The sequence below is a fragment of the Macaca fascicularis genome, chromosome 14, assembly GCF_037993035.2.
Source record: "Macaca fascicularis isolate 582-1 chromosome 14, T2T-MFA8v1.1".
NCBI lineage: Eukaryota > Metazoa > Chordata > Mammalia > Primates > Cercopithecidae > Macaca > Macaca fascicularis.
Window position 1 is genome coordinate 109405109 of NC_088388.1, and position 18436 is coordinate 109423544.

Below are 18436 nucleotides of genomic sequence, written 5' to 3' on the forward strand. Positions count from 1 at the left end.
CCTGTGAGGAATTCTCCTACTCATCTTGAAGATCAGGTTAGGAAACCAGCATTTGGTGAGGTTAAGCAAGTTGCCTGTGAACATGGTGTATTAAGTGCTGGGTTCTGCACTGCTGGTCTTTTTGGCTGTAACTCTGATGCTATCTCTTTAGTGCATCCCAATGCCCAGGAAGTAAGAGGTGTTCAACAAGAAAGTGTGGAGTTGAGTTGGTCTTCGTCACTGACATTTAGTATTGTGCCTTTAGGTACTCCATAAATGCTTGATGAATACATTAATAAAACCAAGACCTGAATATCACATTTCATCAAATTGAAGACATGTCGATTGTAAGATTAACATTTCTTTTTATATGCCACTAAGGAAGAGAAAAGCACTGCTAATTCAAATAAGACACAGTGTTATCACTTAACATATTTTCTGCATATTGAAAGAGTGAGTTAGACTTCTCTAGACACAGATTTGAATTATATATCACTGCTAAGAAAAGAAAATGGCTGAGTGCTGTGCCTCTTGCCTGTAATCCCAACACTTTGGGAGGCTGAGGCGGATAGATCACTTGACCCCAGGAGGTTGAGACCAGCCTAAGCAACATGGTGAAACCTTGTCTCTACAAAACATTCAAAAATTATTCAAGCGTGGTGGTGTATGCCTGTAGTCCCAACTACTCAGGAGGCTGAGGTGGGAGGATTACCAGAGCCTGGGAGGTAGAGGTTGTAGAGAGCTGAAATCATGCCAGTGCACTCCAGCCTGGGTGACAGAGCCAGACCCTGTCTAAAAAAGAAAAAAAGGAAAATAAACACAAAAGAAAATTAGTAGTAATTCTAAAAAAAAAAAAAAAGAAAAGAAAATTATAGTCATTCTTAAAATGACAAATATTTATTAATTCCAAATTTATACCCTGCTTTCTTTCTGTATTCTTCTTCGTTTTCATTTTGCAATCTTTTTATACTTATTTTGAAAAGTAGGTAAATTCAACATGTGCAACTTACATACTTTCCATAACTAAGTTGAAGAGACCCCTATATGAATATTGTCACCAAATTTATAGCTGTGAGATGACCATTACTTGACAGTGTAGCAGTGATTGGAAGATTCCACTGATTTTAAGACGCTTCTTGATTTTCAGAGATGGTAAAAATTTGAGAAAAAAGTATGCTGTTATAATTGATGACTTAAGTCTATGTATTTATTCCAGATTTCTTCTTTTAAAGGCTTTAAAAAGTGTAGCTTCCTTTTATAGTCTGTGTAGTTTTAATTATCTAGGAATTGATTAATCATTTTCTTGGCCTTGCTAATAACCTCAGTTCCCCACCATTATGCCTTTTGATTGTTTCCTTGCTTGTCAGCTCTTTGACCAAAAAATAGTGGTCTGGTGAAACAGTTAATAGATAATAGGAACCACAGGCTAAAATGAAGCTTTACTACACTAGGTTTATTGTATTCATATTTACCTTTTGTTACTCTCTAGTTGATAGGGTTGGTTATATCTGTTTTGACATGAAGGAAATTTAAAAGATTAATAAGTTCCCTGACTGCTTTGGGTAAGAAAACATAAAGACTATCTTAAACAACTGCATTACCTTGTGAATATATATATGTAATAGTAAACCATATCTTCCCCCTTCTCCATACAGGTCACGGTTGGGCTGCCAAATCTGTTTGACAAAATCTATGGACAATATGACTGTTCGAGTGCCTGAAACAGTGGCTGATGCCAGACAGTCCGTTGATGTGGGCAAGACCTCCTGAACTAGAACAAATGGGAATGTTTTCATGGAATTTTATCTATTTTTATAATTATTATTTCTTAAAGTGATTAAATGAGAACATGGATGAGTGGACTTCATATTATGACTAGCTTTTACTATTTTAATTCACGTTGTATAACTACAGAATTTTGTCATTCTTGAAAGTATGCAATTTTTATTTTGGTTATATTACAAAAATGTCAATCAAATATTAAAAAATAGTTAATGTGATAGAAAAACCTTACATATTTTTTTCTTATTTTTGTTTAGCGACTTTAGCAAAATGTTTTCATATAATCTCATCTGTTTACCTAGAAGATAGGTTAAGGAAATATATTATTATTCCTGTTTGATGTGGGTGAAGGCAGAGATCTAACCTGGCTTGTTTAGGGCCATACCACTAATTAGAAAATCTGTACTAGAACCTGTGTCTTATTACTACTATAAGTTATGTGTTCAGACTGAAACTGGAGAAATTATGACTATTTATAGCGATAGTTAAATCTGAATGTGTATGGACAAAAATATTTAATTGCTCAGTAAACTGCTTAACTTCAAAGGTAGTTATTAACCTTATAAATAAATGTTTCAGAATTTTGATTCTAAAGTCTAAGTCTGAGCATAGAAATTATAACGCTATCAAAGAAGTTTGATCTCTGTTTTGACTATACTAGAGGAATAACGATTGGTTGTGTTTATTCTTTTCTAAGCAGAACGGTTTAACTTTGTGCTCTTTGAAAAATCATGCTGATTTATAAATCTCTGCCTATAACAGAATGGAAACCTTATGAATGAATTGTTTTTCTCTGTCCTGAGCTGGAGAAGGGAATGAGCAGGCTGACACATCGCACAGCCCCAGGTGGCGCCATTCTCTCACGCAAGGATGGGGCTGCAGTGTGAGCAGCGTGGACTGCAGTGTGTCAGTCCCAGGAGGGAGGGAGTGGTGAGCACCACAGATTACCATGTATGTGTGGAAGACATTTGTATCCTTATCTTTACTATAAATAAATTCATAAAAGTTAACAAAGGGGTACACAGTATGGTCTTTGGAAATACAATAAAACATCAACTAACTTGGAATAATTGTGAGGAAGAGCAGAACAAATTAGTAGAAAGAAGGTGAATTGTAAGACAATTGAGTTGGCTTCATGTGTATTATTGCAGCTTGATCATTTATGTAAATATTTGCCTAGTACAATGCTTGACATACAGCATTGTGTTATGCCCATTGGGGACACACAGGTGAACAAGACAAGGAATGTCATCAGGGAATTCACCTTTTATTAGGAAAAGATAAAATATGTATGTATGTGCAAATAATTTGCTTGAACTAAACTGACTAGTTCTACAAAATAAGATTTTAATTCATATGTGAAAAGTGATTAGGAAGAACTTGAAGAATCTGATTTTCATTTGATGCTTAATAACTATTGAGTAGCGTTTGTTTGTTTGTTTGTTTTGAGACAGGGTCTGACTCTGTCACCCAGGCTGGAGTGCAGTAGTATGATCTCCGCTCACTGCAACTTCTGCCTCCCAGGTTCAAGCAATTCTTGTGCCTCAGCCTCCCGAGTAGCTGGGACTGCAGGCACAGGCCACCACGCTTGGCTGATTTTTGTATTTTTTGTAGGGATGAGGTTTTGCCACATTGCCCAGGCTGGTCTTGAACTTTGGAGCTCAAGTGACCCACCCACCTCAGCCTTCCAAAATGCTGGGATTACAGGTGTGAGCCACTGCACTTGGCTATTAACTATTGAATGCTTTCTATATGGAGAGTGCTTGTCTTAATTTTCTGTAGCTATAACAGAATACCACAGACTGGGTAATTTATAAAGAAAAGAGATTTATTTGGATCATGATTCTGGAGGCTGGGAGGTCCAAGAGCATGTCACCAGCATCTGCTTGGCATCTGGTGACAGCCTTCTTGCTGCATCATTACGTGGTGGAAGGGCAAGAAAATGCGAGTGAGAGCAAGAGGGCAAAATGATTATCCTTTTATCAGGAGCCTACTCCTGATATAACTAACCCACACCTGTGATAACAGCATTAATCCATTCATGAGGGCTCTGCTCTTAAGAGAGATCACCTCTTAAAGGACCCACCTTTCAATGCCATTTCACTGGCAATTAAATTTCAACATGAGTTTTGGAGGGGACATTCAAACCATAGCAGTGCTGTAATTTTAAAGTACTTAAAGCCAATTTATTCTCTTAATTAGCTTCAGTATTCTCGTCTTTGTGTGTGGATTACTTAAGCTCTCCTTCCAGAGCTACTTTAATGATTATATTCAACCAAAGTGCTCTAAAATTTAGAGTATAAATTGTCTTATATTTTCAAATTAGACAAATTCAAATAAATGAAGTTTAATTGTGTTATTAGATAAAACCTTCTAAAATTATTAAATGGAGGATATAATCTATAATTGGTTTGTATAAAGGTGATTTTTCAGTTTGAAAAATCATTCTGTATTTGATGTATGTGTATTGTAGGTAAATATGTTGGTTTATCTGTTGCTGCAAAACAAATTACCCCAAAACTTAGTGTCTTAAAACAAGAAACTTGTATTATTTCAGACAGTTCCTATGAGTCAGGAATTCAGAGTACAGAGTAGGGGTGGCTTGTCTCTGCTCCACAGTGTATGGGTCTTAAACTGGATGACTCAAAGGCCAGGTTCTGGAATCATCTTCGGGCGTATTCTTCATGTGACTGGTGTCTGCTGTTGGCATCAGCTGGGGCGTCTAGGAGAAGATACTGGCTGGAACACCCACATGTGGCTTCTCTGTGTGGCCTGGACTTCCTCACAACCTGGTGCTTGGGTTCTAAGGGCAGCCATCCTCAGAGGAGCGTGCATGCCAGGCAGAACTGGATCCTCTTTATGAGCTAGTTGTGGAAGTGACAGAGTATCACTCCCAACTATTCTTTTCATTAGAAGTGAAGCACTAAGTCTGGCCCATCATCGGAAGGGATGAGTTTCCAAGTATTTGGAGATATCAGAGTAACTGTTAACTTACTGATAAACCCCTTATCTCCTGTGAATATTGACCTTTTAACTACCCGTGTTGTAAACTTAAGAGGAGCTAGCTTTTTCTCTTATATTTGAAAGATTCTTGTGTCTGCTTTATTATGATGGCTCACTTGTTTTATTCTATAACTCCCAACTTTTTGCTTCTTGACTATTGATTTAAATGAAAGGAAAAAATAGTGGGCTCCCTTTCAATGCTGTATAATTTTTTAAAAAAACTTTTCGTAGTCATTTTTCTACCAAGAAAGGCATCTTCCTTTGGTATAGAGTTCTATGTAATTATTGGTTGTGTGCTAATACTTAATATTGTATTTGGCTTTCACAGATAAAACCAACCTATAATTTAAGTAATTCAGAACCACTGAATTTCTTAAGTGAACAATTCTAAGGAATTCTAAAACCTTTTGCCTTTAACTGTGAAAATATTTCTAATATGTCTATTTTTTCTGTCTCAAAAGACAGCTTTCCTATTTTCTTACTAGCTATTTAAGTATCATATGATGATCTATGTGGTAACTGTAGTGGTCATTCAGCAGTTACTAGAATGATTATATTTACTTGAAAAGTTGTTTTCTAAGAGAGACTTCAACTGTTCATATATTTTCCCATTTTTTCTTTTTCACAAGTCTTTTAATTGTTTTTCCTTCCTTAAACTACCTGAAATTTTGTGGTAAGCCACATTTTAGATCAGAATTTGTTAGATGGCTTTCTTATTTATAGCACAACTTATTGTTCTATTACCCCACAAAATAGGAATAATGTTGTATTTTACATTACTAAAACTTTATATAAAGTGTAAATAAACAACAGTAAGACATTCATACATTACAAATAAGCTTTGTTTTCTATTAGAGAAATATTGAGAGTAGAAATACGACTTTGGTTAGGCAATGACAGGATTTTTTTAATGTGTCAATATGCCACATGATATCAGGTTATTTTGAACAGATTTTTTTCTGTTTATAATTTCTAGAATCTGAAAAATTAGAAAACCAGCTGGCAGGAGGAAGGCATGATCAGTAGCAGACACAGATACATGTGGCTACAATAGAACAGAAATGGGCAGTTAAAGGATAATTTACATCTACCAGAAGCAGCTTCTGAGGGGAGTTGATAGAAAGGATCTCGGCCAAGCGTGGAGGCTCACGCCTGTAATCCCAGCACTTTGGGAGGCTGAGGTGGGCGGATCATGAGGTCAAGAGATCGAGACCCTCCTTGCCAACATGGTGAAACCTCGTCTCTACTGAAAATACAAAAAAATTAGCTGGGCATGGTGGTGCACGCCTGTAGTCCCAGCTACTTGGGAGGCTGAGGCAGGAGAATTGCTTGAATCCAGGACACGGAGGTTGCAGTAAACTGAGACTGCCCTCTGCACTCCAGCCCGGCAACAGAGCGAGACTTAGTCTCAAAAAAAAAAAAAAAAAAAAAAAAAGGATCTCACAATGAGGGGCATCACGGCTGCAGTGACTGTTAGTAGTAAACTGTCTAATAAAAGCCTCTTTCCTTTTTCCTTTGACTCCCATTTGCTTATTATCTAAGATATTTGTCATTTAATTTTTAGACTTGATTTGATAGTAATATAAAATTAAGCAGAGCCTTTTGCCTTTCTGGCTCCCTTGCTTACTAGCCATTTCTGAAATCATCAGCACTCAGCTTGGTTTACCTCACTCTCTTGTCTGTCCCATTACTCTGCTTTAGGCCGCCCTTTAGAGCATTTCCTACGTCTGACATATGTAGCACTTATTCCATCTAGCAGTTAGCACACCAGCGGTTTTCACCATCAGTTTTTCCCTGAGAGAACAGCACCTCCTTTCTTCTTCTTCTTCTTCTTCTTTTTTTTTTTTTTGAGATAGAGTCTTGCTCTCTTGCCCAGGCTAGAATGCAGTGGCATGATCTCTGCTCACTGCAACCTCTGCCCCACTTGTTTCAAGCGATTCTCAGGCTTCAGCCTCCCAAGTAGCTGGGACTACAGGTGCATACCACCAAGCCTGGGTAATTTTTTGTATTTTTAGTAGAGACAGGGTTTCACCATGTTGGCCAGGCTGGTCTCGAACTTCTGACCTCAAGTGATCCACCCACCTCGGCCTCCCAGAGTGCTGGGATTACAGGCCTGAGCCAGCACTTAATATTTTTAAGAATAAGGACTCTCTTGTGTTCAATTTTATAACTGCAATGTCTATGATAGTATTTAGCCTACAGTAGGTATATAGTAAGTGTATGAATGAATCGAATCCTGGTCTTACAAGGAATCTGCTTTTAGCATTTGGCTCTGTGGCAGTCACTTGTTATGGATGGGACTACATAAGCTCAATACAGACCAATATACTGAGCCTGCATTCTAACTAACTAAACGGGAGTCAAGTTACACAGGAATGTTTTGTTGAAAAATGAGGTAATTTCCACTGCATTGAAAAGGACAGTGTTCAATTATCAACTTTTTTTTTTTTTTTTTTTTTAACATATCTTGAAGGAAACTGCCTTCAGATGAGCCGAATGCAGGTCCCTCTGCAAGTTTTGATCTTGTAGGTCAGTGGCTCTGAGGCATGCGTGCTGAAGGTCCTATAGGTGGCACATGGACTCCACCCCCCTGTATCATGTGGTTCTGTCATGATCATGCCTCCACATGAGTGCTCTTCCGTCTCTCGGAAGCACCTGGCCTCATGCATTTCTGATAGCCCTTGGTGACGTCTTGCCAGCCTTAGGCTTCCCATGGATTCGAATGAGGATTCCTCAAGGTGTGGAAGAGGAATAGCTGGTCCACAGAATATTCTCCCCAAGCCAGCAAGCCGAAGACTGAGAATTACAGAAAAACACTTTTTTTAGTATTTTAAAATTTTAACCTTTTTCTTTCATTCATCTTTATTTGTTTCTTATCTGAACTCTAAGGACTGAATGAGCCTCAGAGAGATAGCAAAGTCAGCTCTTTTACGTATTAGGGGAAAAGCATCAAATTTATCATTTGAAGACCTGGATACTGTTTACAAATTATCTGAAAATTAGAAATGAAGAACTGCATGTCTCTTCAAAATTGCATATAGAGGACTGTCTAACTGGGTCACTGAAGGATCACTTGATGTTTTAGTAGGATGGGGGTTAGCAAACTGTGTCGTAATACAGTTTTATGGGAACACAATCATGCTCATTCATTCCTTATTGTCAATAGGTGCTTTCATACTACAGCGGCAACGTTGAAGGGTTGTGACAATGACCACATGGCCTACAAGGCCTAGAATATTTGCTGTCTGGCTCTACGCAGATTAAGTTTGCTGACCCCTGTGCTAGGGGAAGGTAACTTTGACTTACTGCGTACTATTGATTAGTACCCAAACTCTGTAAAGTTAGATGTTAACTTAGAAAAAATTGGTAAGTTTCAAAAAAATTTCTCTTTGGTGGGGAAGGTAACTCCAAGTTAACGGTTTTCTTGCCTTGAAGGGCATTATCCAGTTTTGTATCTATCTCTGCAGTCTTATTTCCCATCGACATTCTTTTTTTCCATTGACTGCATGTGTCAGTTTCTCATGTCCTTCTTTGAGCCACCCTTTGTCATTCTGCAGGTCCCTTCATTAATGAATTAAAGAAATCTTAGACACACGCTCACTGTATATTCTTATGAGAGTCTTTATTGCATGGAGAATTATACGGTGTCTCCTTGAGGCTTGGCAGTGCCTCTTGAATGTAGTCATTTATCCCTCTTGGGCCTCAGGTAACTCCTCTGTTAAGTGGAAATCATTATACCCAGTATCTTAGCCAAATTACTGTCTCACCCAAATAATAACTGGACATAGTTTTGTAACTAAGTTAAAAGATGTTATGTTTATGAAACAGTTTTGTTAACTGCAAAGCATTTATTTGATGGTTGGATATTGCTTCTTGAAAAAATATAGATCTTAGATATTAAAGAATATGTAGAAGCCTGTTAGGTGTGAATTATAAACAGATATTTGATTATTTGACTTCTCCATTCAGAATAGTTATTTTTAAAAAGCAAACATGTAAAGGTCTTTCTGCTCTTAAGCCTAACCACTCATCTGATGAGTGTACTGAAAATAGAAGTGGTTTATTGAAATATGTCAGAGAAATATTCTACTGATAACCACCCATACATGAAATCTTTAAGAAGTAGTTATGAGTTGGAAACTTCTAGGTTGTAATCAGAAAAGGGAGCAAATGACAGAATACAGCTGTGCATTGTTTGGAAGTGGGCTGGAAAGAATTCATTGCCTCTTTAATTGAAAAAATGTAAGGAGTGATACTAATCAAAGTAAAAGAAGGGAAGTACTCATAGCTAAAAATGGAACTATAAATTGTTTTCTTTTTAGAACAACATCAGTTCTTTGAAACCCATACAGTTCCTTATAATATTCCAAAACAAACTGCCATATGGAAACCTGTTTAGAAAGGAATAATAGCACTCTACCCTACTCCCCAGCCACTAAATTGAAACATACATGAAAACTTAATGTGTTTTTTAAATCAAGCTCAGAAAAGTTTTTTTTTACGTATTTTTTGACAGTCTGATCTAATTTTTTGAAGTATGAACATTGGGTAGATCTTGCACAGTAGATAAACCATTCTTTTTTATTTTATTTTGTTTTATTATTATTTTTGAGATGGAGTCTTGCTCTGTCACCCAGGCTGGAGTGCAGTGGCACAATCTCGGCTTACTGCAACCTCCGACACCCAGGTTCAAGCAGTTCTCCTGCCTCAGCCTCCTGAGTAGCTGGGATTACAGGTGCGCACCAGCACACCCAGCTAATTTTTTTATTTTTAGTAGAGACGAGGGTTCACCATGTTGGCTAGGCTGGCCTCGAACTCCTGACCTCAGGTGATCCACCCGCCTTGGCCTCCCAGCTCATGCTGATATTCCAGGCAGGAACCACCACGCCCAGCCAAGAAACCATTCTTTGAGCACAAGCAAATATACTTTGGAGACAATTTTAATAATCCTAGCAGGGCTACATTCACCATAATTCTGTTGTGGGGTGAGGCAGCATGTTCTGGCTGCTCAGTGAGCTATGTTCTTTTTTTTGGGGGGACAGAGTCTCGCTCTGTCTCCCAGGCTGGAGTGCAGTGGCATGATCTCAGGCGATCTCGGCTCACTGCAAGCTCCGCCTCCCGGGTTCACCCCATTCTCCTGCCTCAGCCTCCTGAGTAGCTGGGACTACAGGCGCCTGCCACCACGCCCAGCTAATTTTTTTGTTTTTTTAGTAGAGACGGGGTCTCACTGTGTTAGCCAGGATGGTCTTGATCTCCTGACCTCATGATCCACCCGCCTGGGCCTCCCAGAGTGCTGGAATTAAAGGCTTGAGCCACCGCGCCCGGCCTCGGTGAGCTATATTCTGTGCAACCAAGTGAAATTGTTCAAAAAAAAGATTCTCATGTATACAGTAACTTAAAGTGATGCAGTCTACTTAAGATCAGATCTGAGTTACAAAATCAAACGTGATAGCTCCTATGTTCTTTTAAAGTCCAATCTCTTTAATTCATTGTGCTCCAAATGCCTTGAGTACCTGATGTAGAGTAGGTGGCCAATAAATATTGGTTGAATTTCTTGAACAAATCTTTTATGAAAAGATCTACTTTGCTCATCTCTGTGCCCCAATAGCAGGAGCTTGAGGAGAAGGATAAAAGCTTGGATCAGAGCTTTTGATTAATATGTGTGATTATATTAAATGGGTTCACTAAACCAAAAAAAGCAAAGGAAAACAGTTAAGCCAAGAGTTCTTGAGGTTAAAGTCTTGTGATGATTAAAATCGTCATCCTAAGATAATGATGACAAAGTTTCAAGTATTTTTCTGTCTTGACTGCTTTTGTAAGTTGGTCAAACTCTTTAGTTCTTTTAAGAAGACTGCCGCAATTTACAAAACTGTTGATGTACACAGTGGAGTGGACATACTTTGACCCAGCACCCACCTCCAACAGCCTCTACTCGTTGTGTCCTGAGGGGCACTGCAAAGTGGCTACACTTGTAGGATATAGAGGTTTCTTTTATTGAAAGATTTAAAGAGAGGTAACCCCGGGAAGCTGACTTTGCTGGCTTTTCTTTCCTCCATCAGGGACTAAAACCTATGTCCAACCATTGTGCCAGCTCTCAGTCAGCCAGCCTGTTACTTTTGGGCAGTACTCAATGCACAGTCTTGGAGCTCTTCTGCAACCCCGGTGAAACCCCATCGTTTGGAGGCCATGGCCTCATCTTGATGTAGTTAAAGTACACACCTCAAAATGCCCGTCATCAGGCTCAGAATCCATGCTGAGTGGCAAGATAACAACTGATCACAAGGTATTAGATTATGAAACGACCTGTTTGCACTCTTCTGTCTCCATTATTAGCCAACTTTTTAATGCTACAAGTCCAATTTTGTGGATCAACTACAGCCTTCCAAGAGAAAAGTTGTTTGGAGAGAGAGCAAAGCAAAACTGAACAGGAAATAAGTAAGCCAACAGTCATCACCTAATGCAACTGCATAGAAAAGCTGAAAAATATTTTAAGTGATTTCAAAATGTTTGTAGATATCAAAGAGCCAAACCATCTGGGTCAAACATTCCATAACTCTTCATTCTTTTGTAGGGGCATTAATTTTGAACTGGAAAAATCTCACCCCTGCCCAAGTTAACATATTTTGTACTTAACACCTCATTCAAAACTCTCAAGTTAAGTTCTAATTAGTAATGAAACTTAGAAGTGCATAGCCATTAATGTTTTTCTTTCAAACATTTGTCCATGAGGCTTGAAAAGGGAGGAATCCCTCCCTGTCCCACTCATATTTCCTGCCAAAATATTAATTCCATTCTAGCTCCTCCCCTATGCCAGAAAAGTCATGCCCTCCCCATTCATGTCTTTTTTTTTATATATTCTATCCAGCTGCTCTACCTTCTGCACTAATTCTCTGGGGTGCTCTGCCTAGCCTCTCTCCTTACCTGAGTCTATGCTTTTCTCTGTCCTCTCCTTCAGGTAGTGCCTGCCCTGCCCTCCTTTTCCAAGGTGTCTTCCATGCCCAACCAAATACTGGCCCCGGACAGTTAGCAGGGGAGACTTATTGGTAGGACTCCTTAATCTTGAAATAAATGATGAGTTTGGTCACCTGAAAAACCCAGACTGGAGATTGGGGACTATGATTTGAATGAGGAGGAGACATCCAAGAATGTTTAGGGTCAGTCTCTGAAGATCAGGTCACCTGTAAAGGCCATGAGGGACTGGCAAATGAGATTATGTCCACTTGGGAGGAAGGAGGACCAGAGGGGTCAGGAGCTGCTGTTTCACTCTAGCTTGCTATTTCCAAACAGCAGGGCAGGACACTGTTTTCAGAATTTTAGAAAGAGAAGCTGGAACCTAATTATTTATTTATTTATTTATTTATTTATTTATTTATTTATTTTGAGGCGGAGTCTTGCTTTGTTGCCCAGGCTGGAGTACAGTGGCACAATCTCAGCTCACTGCAAGCTCTACCTTCAGGGTTCACACCATTCTCCTGCCTCAGCCTCCTGAGTAGCTGGGACTAAAGGCACCAGCCACTATGCTCGGATAAGTTTTTGTATTTTTAATAGAGATGGGGCTTCATGGTGTTAGCCAGGATGGTCTTGATCTCCTGACCTCGTGATCCACCCACCTCAGCCTCCCTAAGTGCTGGGATTACAGGTGTGAGCCATGGTTCCTGGCCACTGGAACCTAAATTTTGATGTGAAATCTGATTTTTATTATGTTCGCAAGGATTTTAAGTAGTTTTAGTTTGTTTCTAATGTTACATGGGACAAATAAAACATCCATGACAGATACAATGGGCTACAACCTCTGGTCTAGAGGATCCCTTGGGACGGGGTTAGTTAAGTCCTAATTTTCAAAATTTTTATTTATTTTATTTTTTAAATTAGAGACAAAGTCTTGCTGAGTTGCCTAGGCTGGAGTGCAGTGATGCAATCATGACTCACTGCAGCCTTGACCTCCTGGGCTCAAACGATCCTCCCACCTCAGCCTCCTGAGTAGGTGGGACTACAGACATGTGCCACCATGCCCAGCTAATTTTTGTATTTCTTGTAGAGCTGGGGTCTCACTATGTTGCTCAGGCTGGTCTCAAACTCCTGGGCTCAATTGACTTTCCGGTCTCATCTTTGCATAGTGTTGGGATTACAGGTGTGATCCACTGTGCCCAGTCTTAATTCCTAATTATTAGGACTTTGGTTGTACTCAGTGGGCTCTGAAATGTCAACAGGGGTCTTGGGTGAGTTTGAATTTCAAGGAAACTCACACTTGATTATTTACCTCCTAAGGGATTCTCTGGTCTTATGAGGCTGGCCAGACCTGGAGTGAACCCTGTAGGTTGGCCTTGGACTGGAACAGACCACCTAGTCTCTCTCTAGGTTATATGCCCGATTCTAAGGGGGCCTCTAGGCCACACAGGTTTCTGAAGGGTCTATGTCCCCTCCTGTTATCATGTGGAAAGGGCAAGGTGTGTCATCTAAGCTTAAGTCGTCAGGGAATTCTCTCTCCCTCAAAAGCATTTTAAATAATCTCCTGAGTCTTGCTTTAATTGGCTTTCTAAATCTTTAATAAGCCTGCATTAAAACCATCCTCCATTAGGATGATCAATCTGAAAACAAATTAGATCAATTTCACTAGTCCAAGCCCCTTCGTATAGCCTATAAGAGATGCCGAGCCCTGTAGCTTACGTTCTGATAACTCAAGCCTCCTTGTGTTCCCTGAATACATCATGCTGTTTCATAACTCTGCATTTGCTTAGGCTGAGCTCTGACTGGAGCTCCCTCCTGCTCTGTCTCGGCCCGGCTAACTCTCAGTTATCCTTCGAGATGTCTCTGGGAAGTGTCCTCTGAACTTTCAGCGGGGATTAAATGCCCCCCCACCGCCCGGCTTTTTGGGACCGCCCCCCCACAGGATGGAGTTCCATCTTAGCCTTTGCCATGTTATAGTATATTGAGCCTGGTGGTGGGTGATTGTCTCTGCCAGTAAGCTGTAAGCACATCCTGTGTACCATCCAGCACAGAGCATGGAGTCTGACACCGAGTAGTCAGTTAATACCGAAATATTGGAAAGCAGAGAAAGGGTGCCTTCATGCTACAGGGACAAGCCACGTGAACACTTAAAGAAAAAAAAGGAAACAGAGTCTAGACACCTCAAACTCAGGAAGGACTTATAGTGTGGGTAAAGAGGCCCAGGCAACATTATTTGTCTCTGGTTTAGACATGCCCTTTGTCTTGGAGCCCGTTAACTGTGTTTTGTACTTACTGACAGTTCAAGTTTTTCTCGTTTTTTTTTTTTTTTTTTTTTTTTTTCATACTTTGGAAGGGCAGAGACATCTGATCTAATACCATCTGTGACCAAGAGAGGAAAGGTGGGAGGAAGGAAGAGAATATCCGTTTATTCACGTGACAAACATTTCTCCAGCATCTGCTAGGTGCTGAGGATTCAGCAAGGACAAAACAAATTAATTCCTGCCTTCGCAGCTTCCTCTCCAGTGTGTGGGGGAACAGAAAATGAATAACAATAGAGAGTGCCTTAGGCGGTGATAAGTGCTACGGAGAATGTAAAGCAGAGAAGAAGGATACAGGTGTTGAGGGTGGGGAGCAAGGAGCTGCAGATTTTGAATAGGGTGGTCTCTGAGGTGGATGCCACAGGAAGGCATGCTCCTCTGGGAGATGGCCTGGGAGGGCAGGAGAGCAGCAGGAACGGAGGTCAGGAAGGTGAATGAGCCAAAGGGGAGTTTGTAGATGGTGCAGGCCCTGTAGGCCAGGGCAGGGGCCCAGCTTTTACTTCATGGGATGGAAGCTACTGGAAGGTTTTGATAAAAGCAGTTCAGTGCTCTGACTCACCATATGTCCAGCACTGTGCTAGGTAGTCACATAAATGACCTCATTTAATTTTGTAAAGTACCCTGCAAGATATGTGGTTTTATCATCATTTTGCAAGTGAGGACTTAACACAGACCTCCAAGATCAAATATGCATGGGGAGTCAGGAAGACTTAACTTTTCTAAGGCCCTGCTTTGACCTCTGTAAACTAGGAATGATGCCTAGAAACCCTATGCAATTCTGAAAATCAAATGATAATGTAAATAAAGAGAGTAGCAAAGCACTTGAGGAACTCAATAAATGTCAGTTTCCTTCTTTGTTCCAAGGCCACACACACAATAGCAAAGTGAACACTAGTTAGAAGATCTGCTCCATCCTCAGTGAACCCAGAGTAGGCACATCCATTGCACTTAACAGATTTTTATTTCTTCCCTCCTTTCCCCTCCTCCTGTCTCTGGGTTCAGTTTCCTTATCTGTGTATTGAGTCTATTGGTCTGCTTTCCAAGGCAATTTCCAGTTATAAAGTTCGTTATTGCTTCGACATTGTCTTTGCTGTTGGGTACCCACCTTCCCTACTAGCTGGCAGAGGGTGATGCACACCGTGGGAACTTCATCAATCCCCAGTGAATGATTTGCGGGGTGTGATGATAGAACAGGTTCAATGCCAGTGTCCTCTTCAGGTTTGATTGGGTCAGTGATCTTGTCAAAGGGGCGTGATGAAGTGCCCCAAGGAGGATCCTGGAGTTTCTGAAAATGGATGCAAAATACAAAATGTCAATGCTTTGCCAGCGATGCTGGAGCACTTCTGCCTCTCGGATGTCATTCTTATTACTTTATAATTACCTTCTGACCTTTACTGACTCTGACAGTTGTGAGTCTTTAAAAAAAGGATTCAAGAATATTATCATTATGCAGTTGCCTAGAAACAGGGCCTAAAATACATCTGGCTTTAATAGAAGAGCTAAAATGAGTTTTCATTTTTTGGCATTGTCTCTCTTTCTCCTTTCTCTTTTCTCTCCTCCCTCCCCCAACGTTTTCTTTGTATTAACCAAGAATTGCAATATAATTTTTCACTAATCTTTTCTGAACTGTCCAGAGCCAAGGTACCCAAAATAGAGAGCATTTTTCCATCGTGGGATGCTTTAGCAACACTAACTGGGCGTTATGAAATCTAATCCCTAGCCCACTTACACAGCAGGTATAGAATCTGGAATGTCAAATCTCTCATCGTGCTCTCTATAAGAAAGCTTTGCCAATACTCATAAAGATGCGAGAAGAAGGAGATTCTGTTGAGATTCTATTTCTGTCTTCATCAAGGCATGTTCTAGAACACTATGCCAAATGGCTCCAAATGTAATTTTCTGACCCGTAAACATTTCTCTTCACCACTTTAATGTCTCCTCCCAGATGTACCCTCTTGCTTTCCTCTATCCTTTTTATCATTGCAATGTTTAGTCAGTCTGTAGCTAGTGCACCTTGCAAACACAAGCCCTTATCATCTGATAAAAAGAAAAGAGAAAACAGTAAAAAAGAGCAATAGAATATATTCCATTTTTTCTATGTCTGTTATTAGATTTCTACCTGTGGAAATACACTGATTTGCAAAAATTCTTCTGGTGGCAAAGGTTACATCAGCCTTACTAGGTCAAGAGGTGTAGAAGCCTGCTGGCCAGGTCAGCACAGCACCCTCTACTCACCATGCAGGTGCTTATGGAGGTTTAGGGATGTGGAGTTCTGTAAGGGGAGGGGTGCCTCCAGGGATCCAGACCCTCACCGTTCAGAACTGCTGCAGAATTAATTTCCATAGCTGACATCACTCCCAGGCTGTTTCCAAACTTGCCTGATCATAAGAACCATCTGAGGGCTTGTTAAAAGTACTGATTCAAAGCCTCTTTTCTGAAGACACTGATTCCGTAGATCTGGTATAGAACTTGGGGAAGAGCTTTTAACAAGTACCCTGGTGATTCATGTCAGGCAAGTTTAGGAAACAGACCAGTGGTAGAGTCCAGGCGCCTTTCAACTGCAGACAAGGCTGTCTGTGATCTTGCTGCAGATTCCACTGTTAGCTCCAGACACACACTGGTTTGTGCTGCACCGTCACACAACTCCAGGCCTTGACTCCTTGCTATGCACACTGCCCAGTGGCTGTCTGCCGTCTTCAACAGGCTTCCCCATGTCTTAGGACTCAGCGCAGGCATTGTTTCCTTGTGTTTCTGGAACACCTGCTCTTGCTTCTAACAAAAGAACAGCACTTAAGTTTATGACAGGTATTGGTTTACCTTCTGCAATCCCATTTTCTGCTTTATATTTTTCATAGGATGTCTACCCCATACTCCTCAATTTGAATGAAAGCGCTGCGAAGGAGGACTCTGCCTGGACTAAATTGTATCCCAGGCTTCTACAAGAGGCCCTGGCCCACAGTAGGTGCTCAGTAGATATTTGTGAATTAACTTCTGTCTGCAGCACTAGACTGTGAGCCAGTCTTTAATCTCTGCAATCCTAGCACCTTGCTGAGTGTCTGTCACTCTAATGATAGTTGGATGAATCACTGAGAGATTTGACTTTATAACCAGGTTTCGGTCCACTCAGCTCTTAGTGAGGAAGAATTAGGCAGATACAACCTTGAAAGGGAAAAAAGGAGCCAAATGGGGGAACAGCATGGAAACCTGGAAGAGCAGAGGAAACAGATACATAAAGACTGGACAATGGTGGGGAGCAGGGGAAGTTATCTTAGTCCTGATGGTAAGAAAAGTATCAAGAAGGGGATAACTGTTGATTGTTTCTAAACAACTCAATTCTTACTGGTAGTTTCCAAAGACAGCCCAGAGATCACCCAGGGCCATCTCCACAACCTGCCCTCCCCTTGAAGTGGCTCTGCACACAGTCTAACCCAGAGAGAGCATTAACCCAGTACCATGGTTAGGAGGGCAGATTCTAGAGTCAGAGGACCAGGTCTCCAATCCTAGTCCCACCCCTGACTGACTTTTTCCTAGGGCAAAATGTTCCAATTCCCTACTGCCCCCGCCTCCTCATCTGTAAAAGGCTGTACTAATGGTACCTGATCCTAGGGCTGTGGTGATAAATATGGTAATCCATACAAGGTGCTTAACACCGTGGCTGGCACCTCGTAAGTGATGAGCTGTGGCCTGTGTGGCAGGCACTCTGCTAGGGACTGGGTATGTACAAAATAGCTAAGGGGCCAAGTGCGTAGACTTCGGAATGAGATATGTATGGTCTGGATTGGGAGCTCAGGGAAGTGTACTTAGCCTCTCTGAATCTCACATCATCAAATGTAAAGTGGGGATAATAGCTTCTGTTTACTGAGGCACATCCATTTGCCTGTGATCCACACAACTATCCTATAAGGGTATTACCTCATGTAGTCATCACGCAGATTCAATAAGTGTCAATTAGTGATCACTTTATAACCTCTACCTACCTTTCACCCTTGCCTATCCCCAGTACCCTGGTTATTTTCACACAAACCCCAGATAGAACATCACTTCATCTGTCAATATACCTTATAATGTTTGTTGGCTTCACTGTGTCTAGAATTCTAAGTAAACAAACTTGGTTCTGGACGAGGCACACAGTTGAACACGGTACCTGTGGTCCAATTTCAGAACCATCCTTCTCAGCCCACGGATGAGCTCATCCCCTTCGGGCTATAGGGGTCGCCGGAGCTAGAGGAGGAATGACAGCCAAGCATCCTGCTGAGAAGGCAGACTGAGAGCGTCCCAGGGAGTGATCTCTGTGGCCTTGGCTTCCTGCGGAGAAACCTGGAAAAAGGATGCCTCATACGATGGTTTGAGGCCACCGCCCAGCCTGGCTCTCCCAGTGGAAAGCTGTATCCAGACCTAAAACTGTA

At 40.9% G+C, this 18436-nt stretch overlaps 1 protein-coding gene and 1 long non-coding RNA gene across 4 annotated transcripts in view; one reads left to right on the top strand and one right to left on the bottom strand.

Moving 5' to 3' along the window:
- The window catches only part of FDX1 (ferredoxin 1), a 36475-nt gene extending 33700 nt beyond the window's left edge, over positions 1-2775 (top strand). The window contains exon 4 of the mRNA XM_015435681.3: positions 1635-2775. Within this exon, the coding sequence (XP_015291167.1) occupies positions 1635-1749 (115 nt within the window). The 3' untranslated portion in view covers positions 1750-2775. The remainder of the gene's footprint in view (positions 1-1634) is intronic.
- Positions 2776-6309: 3534 nt separating this feature from the next.
- LOC123568695 (uncharacterized) overlaps positions 6310-18436 on the bottom strand; it is a 53349-nt gene continuing 41222 nt past the window's right edge. Inside the window, exons 3-4 of one of the 3 annotated variants that reach the window (XR_012423682.1) lie at positions 15136-15315; positions 6310-7560 (exon numbers count right to left, since the gene is read on the bottom strand). This is a non-coding gene — a long non-coding RNA (uncharacterized lncRNA). Of the gene's footprint in view, positions 7561-14112; positions 15316-16342; positions 17302-18436 lie in introns of those variants that run through there. The other 2 variants (XR_012423681.1, XR_010580992.1) reach the window with 2 other exon arrangements.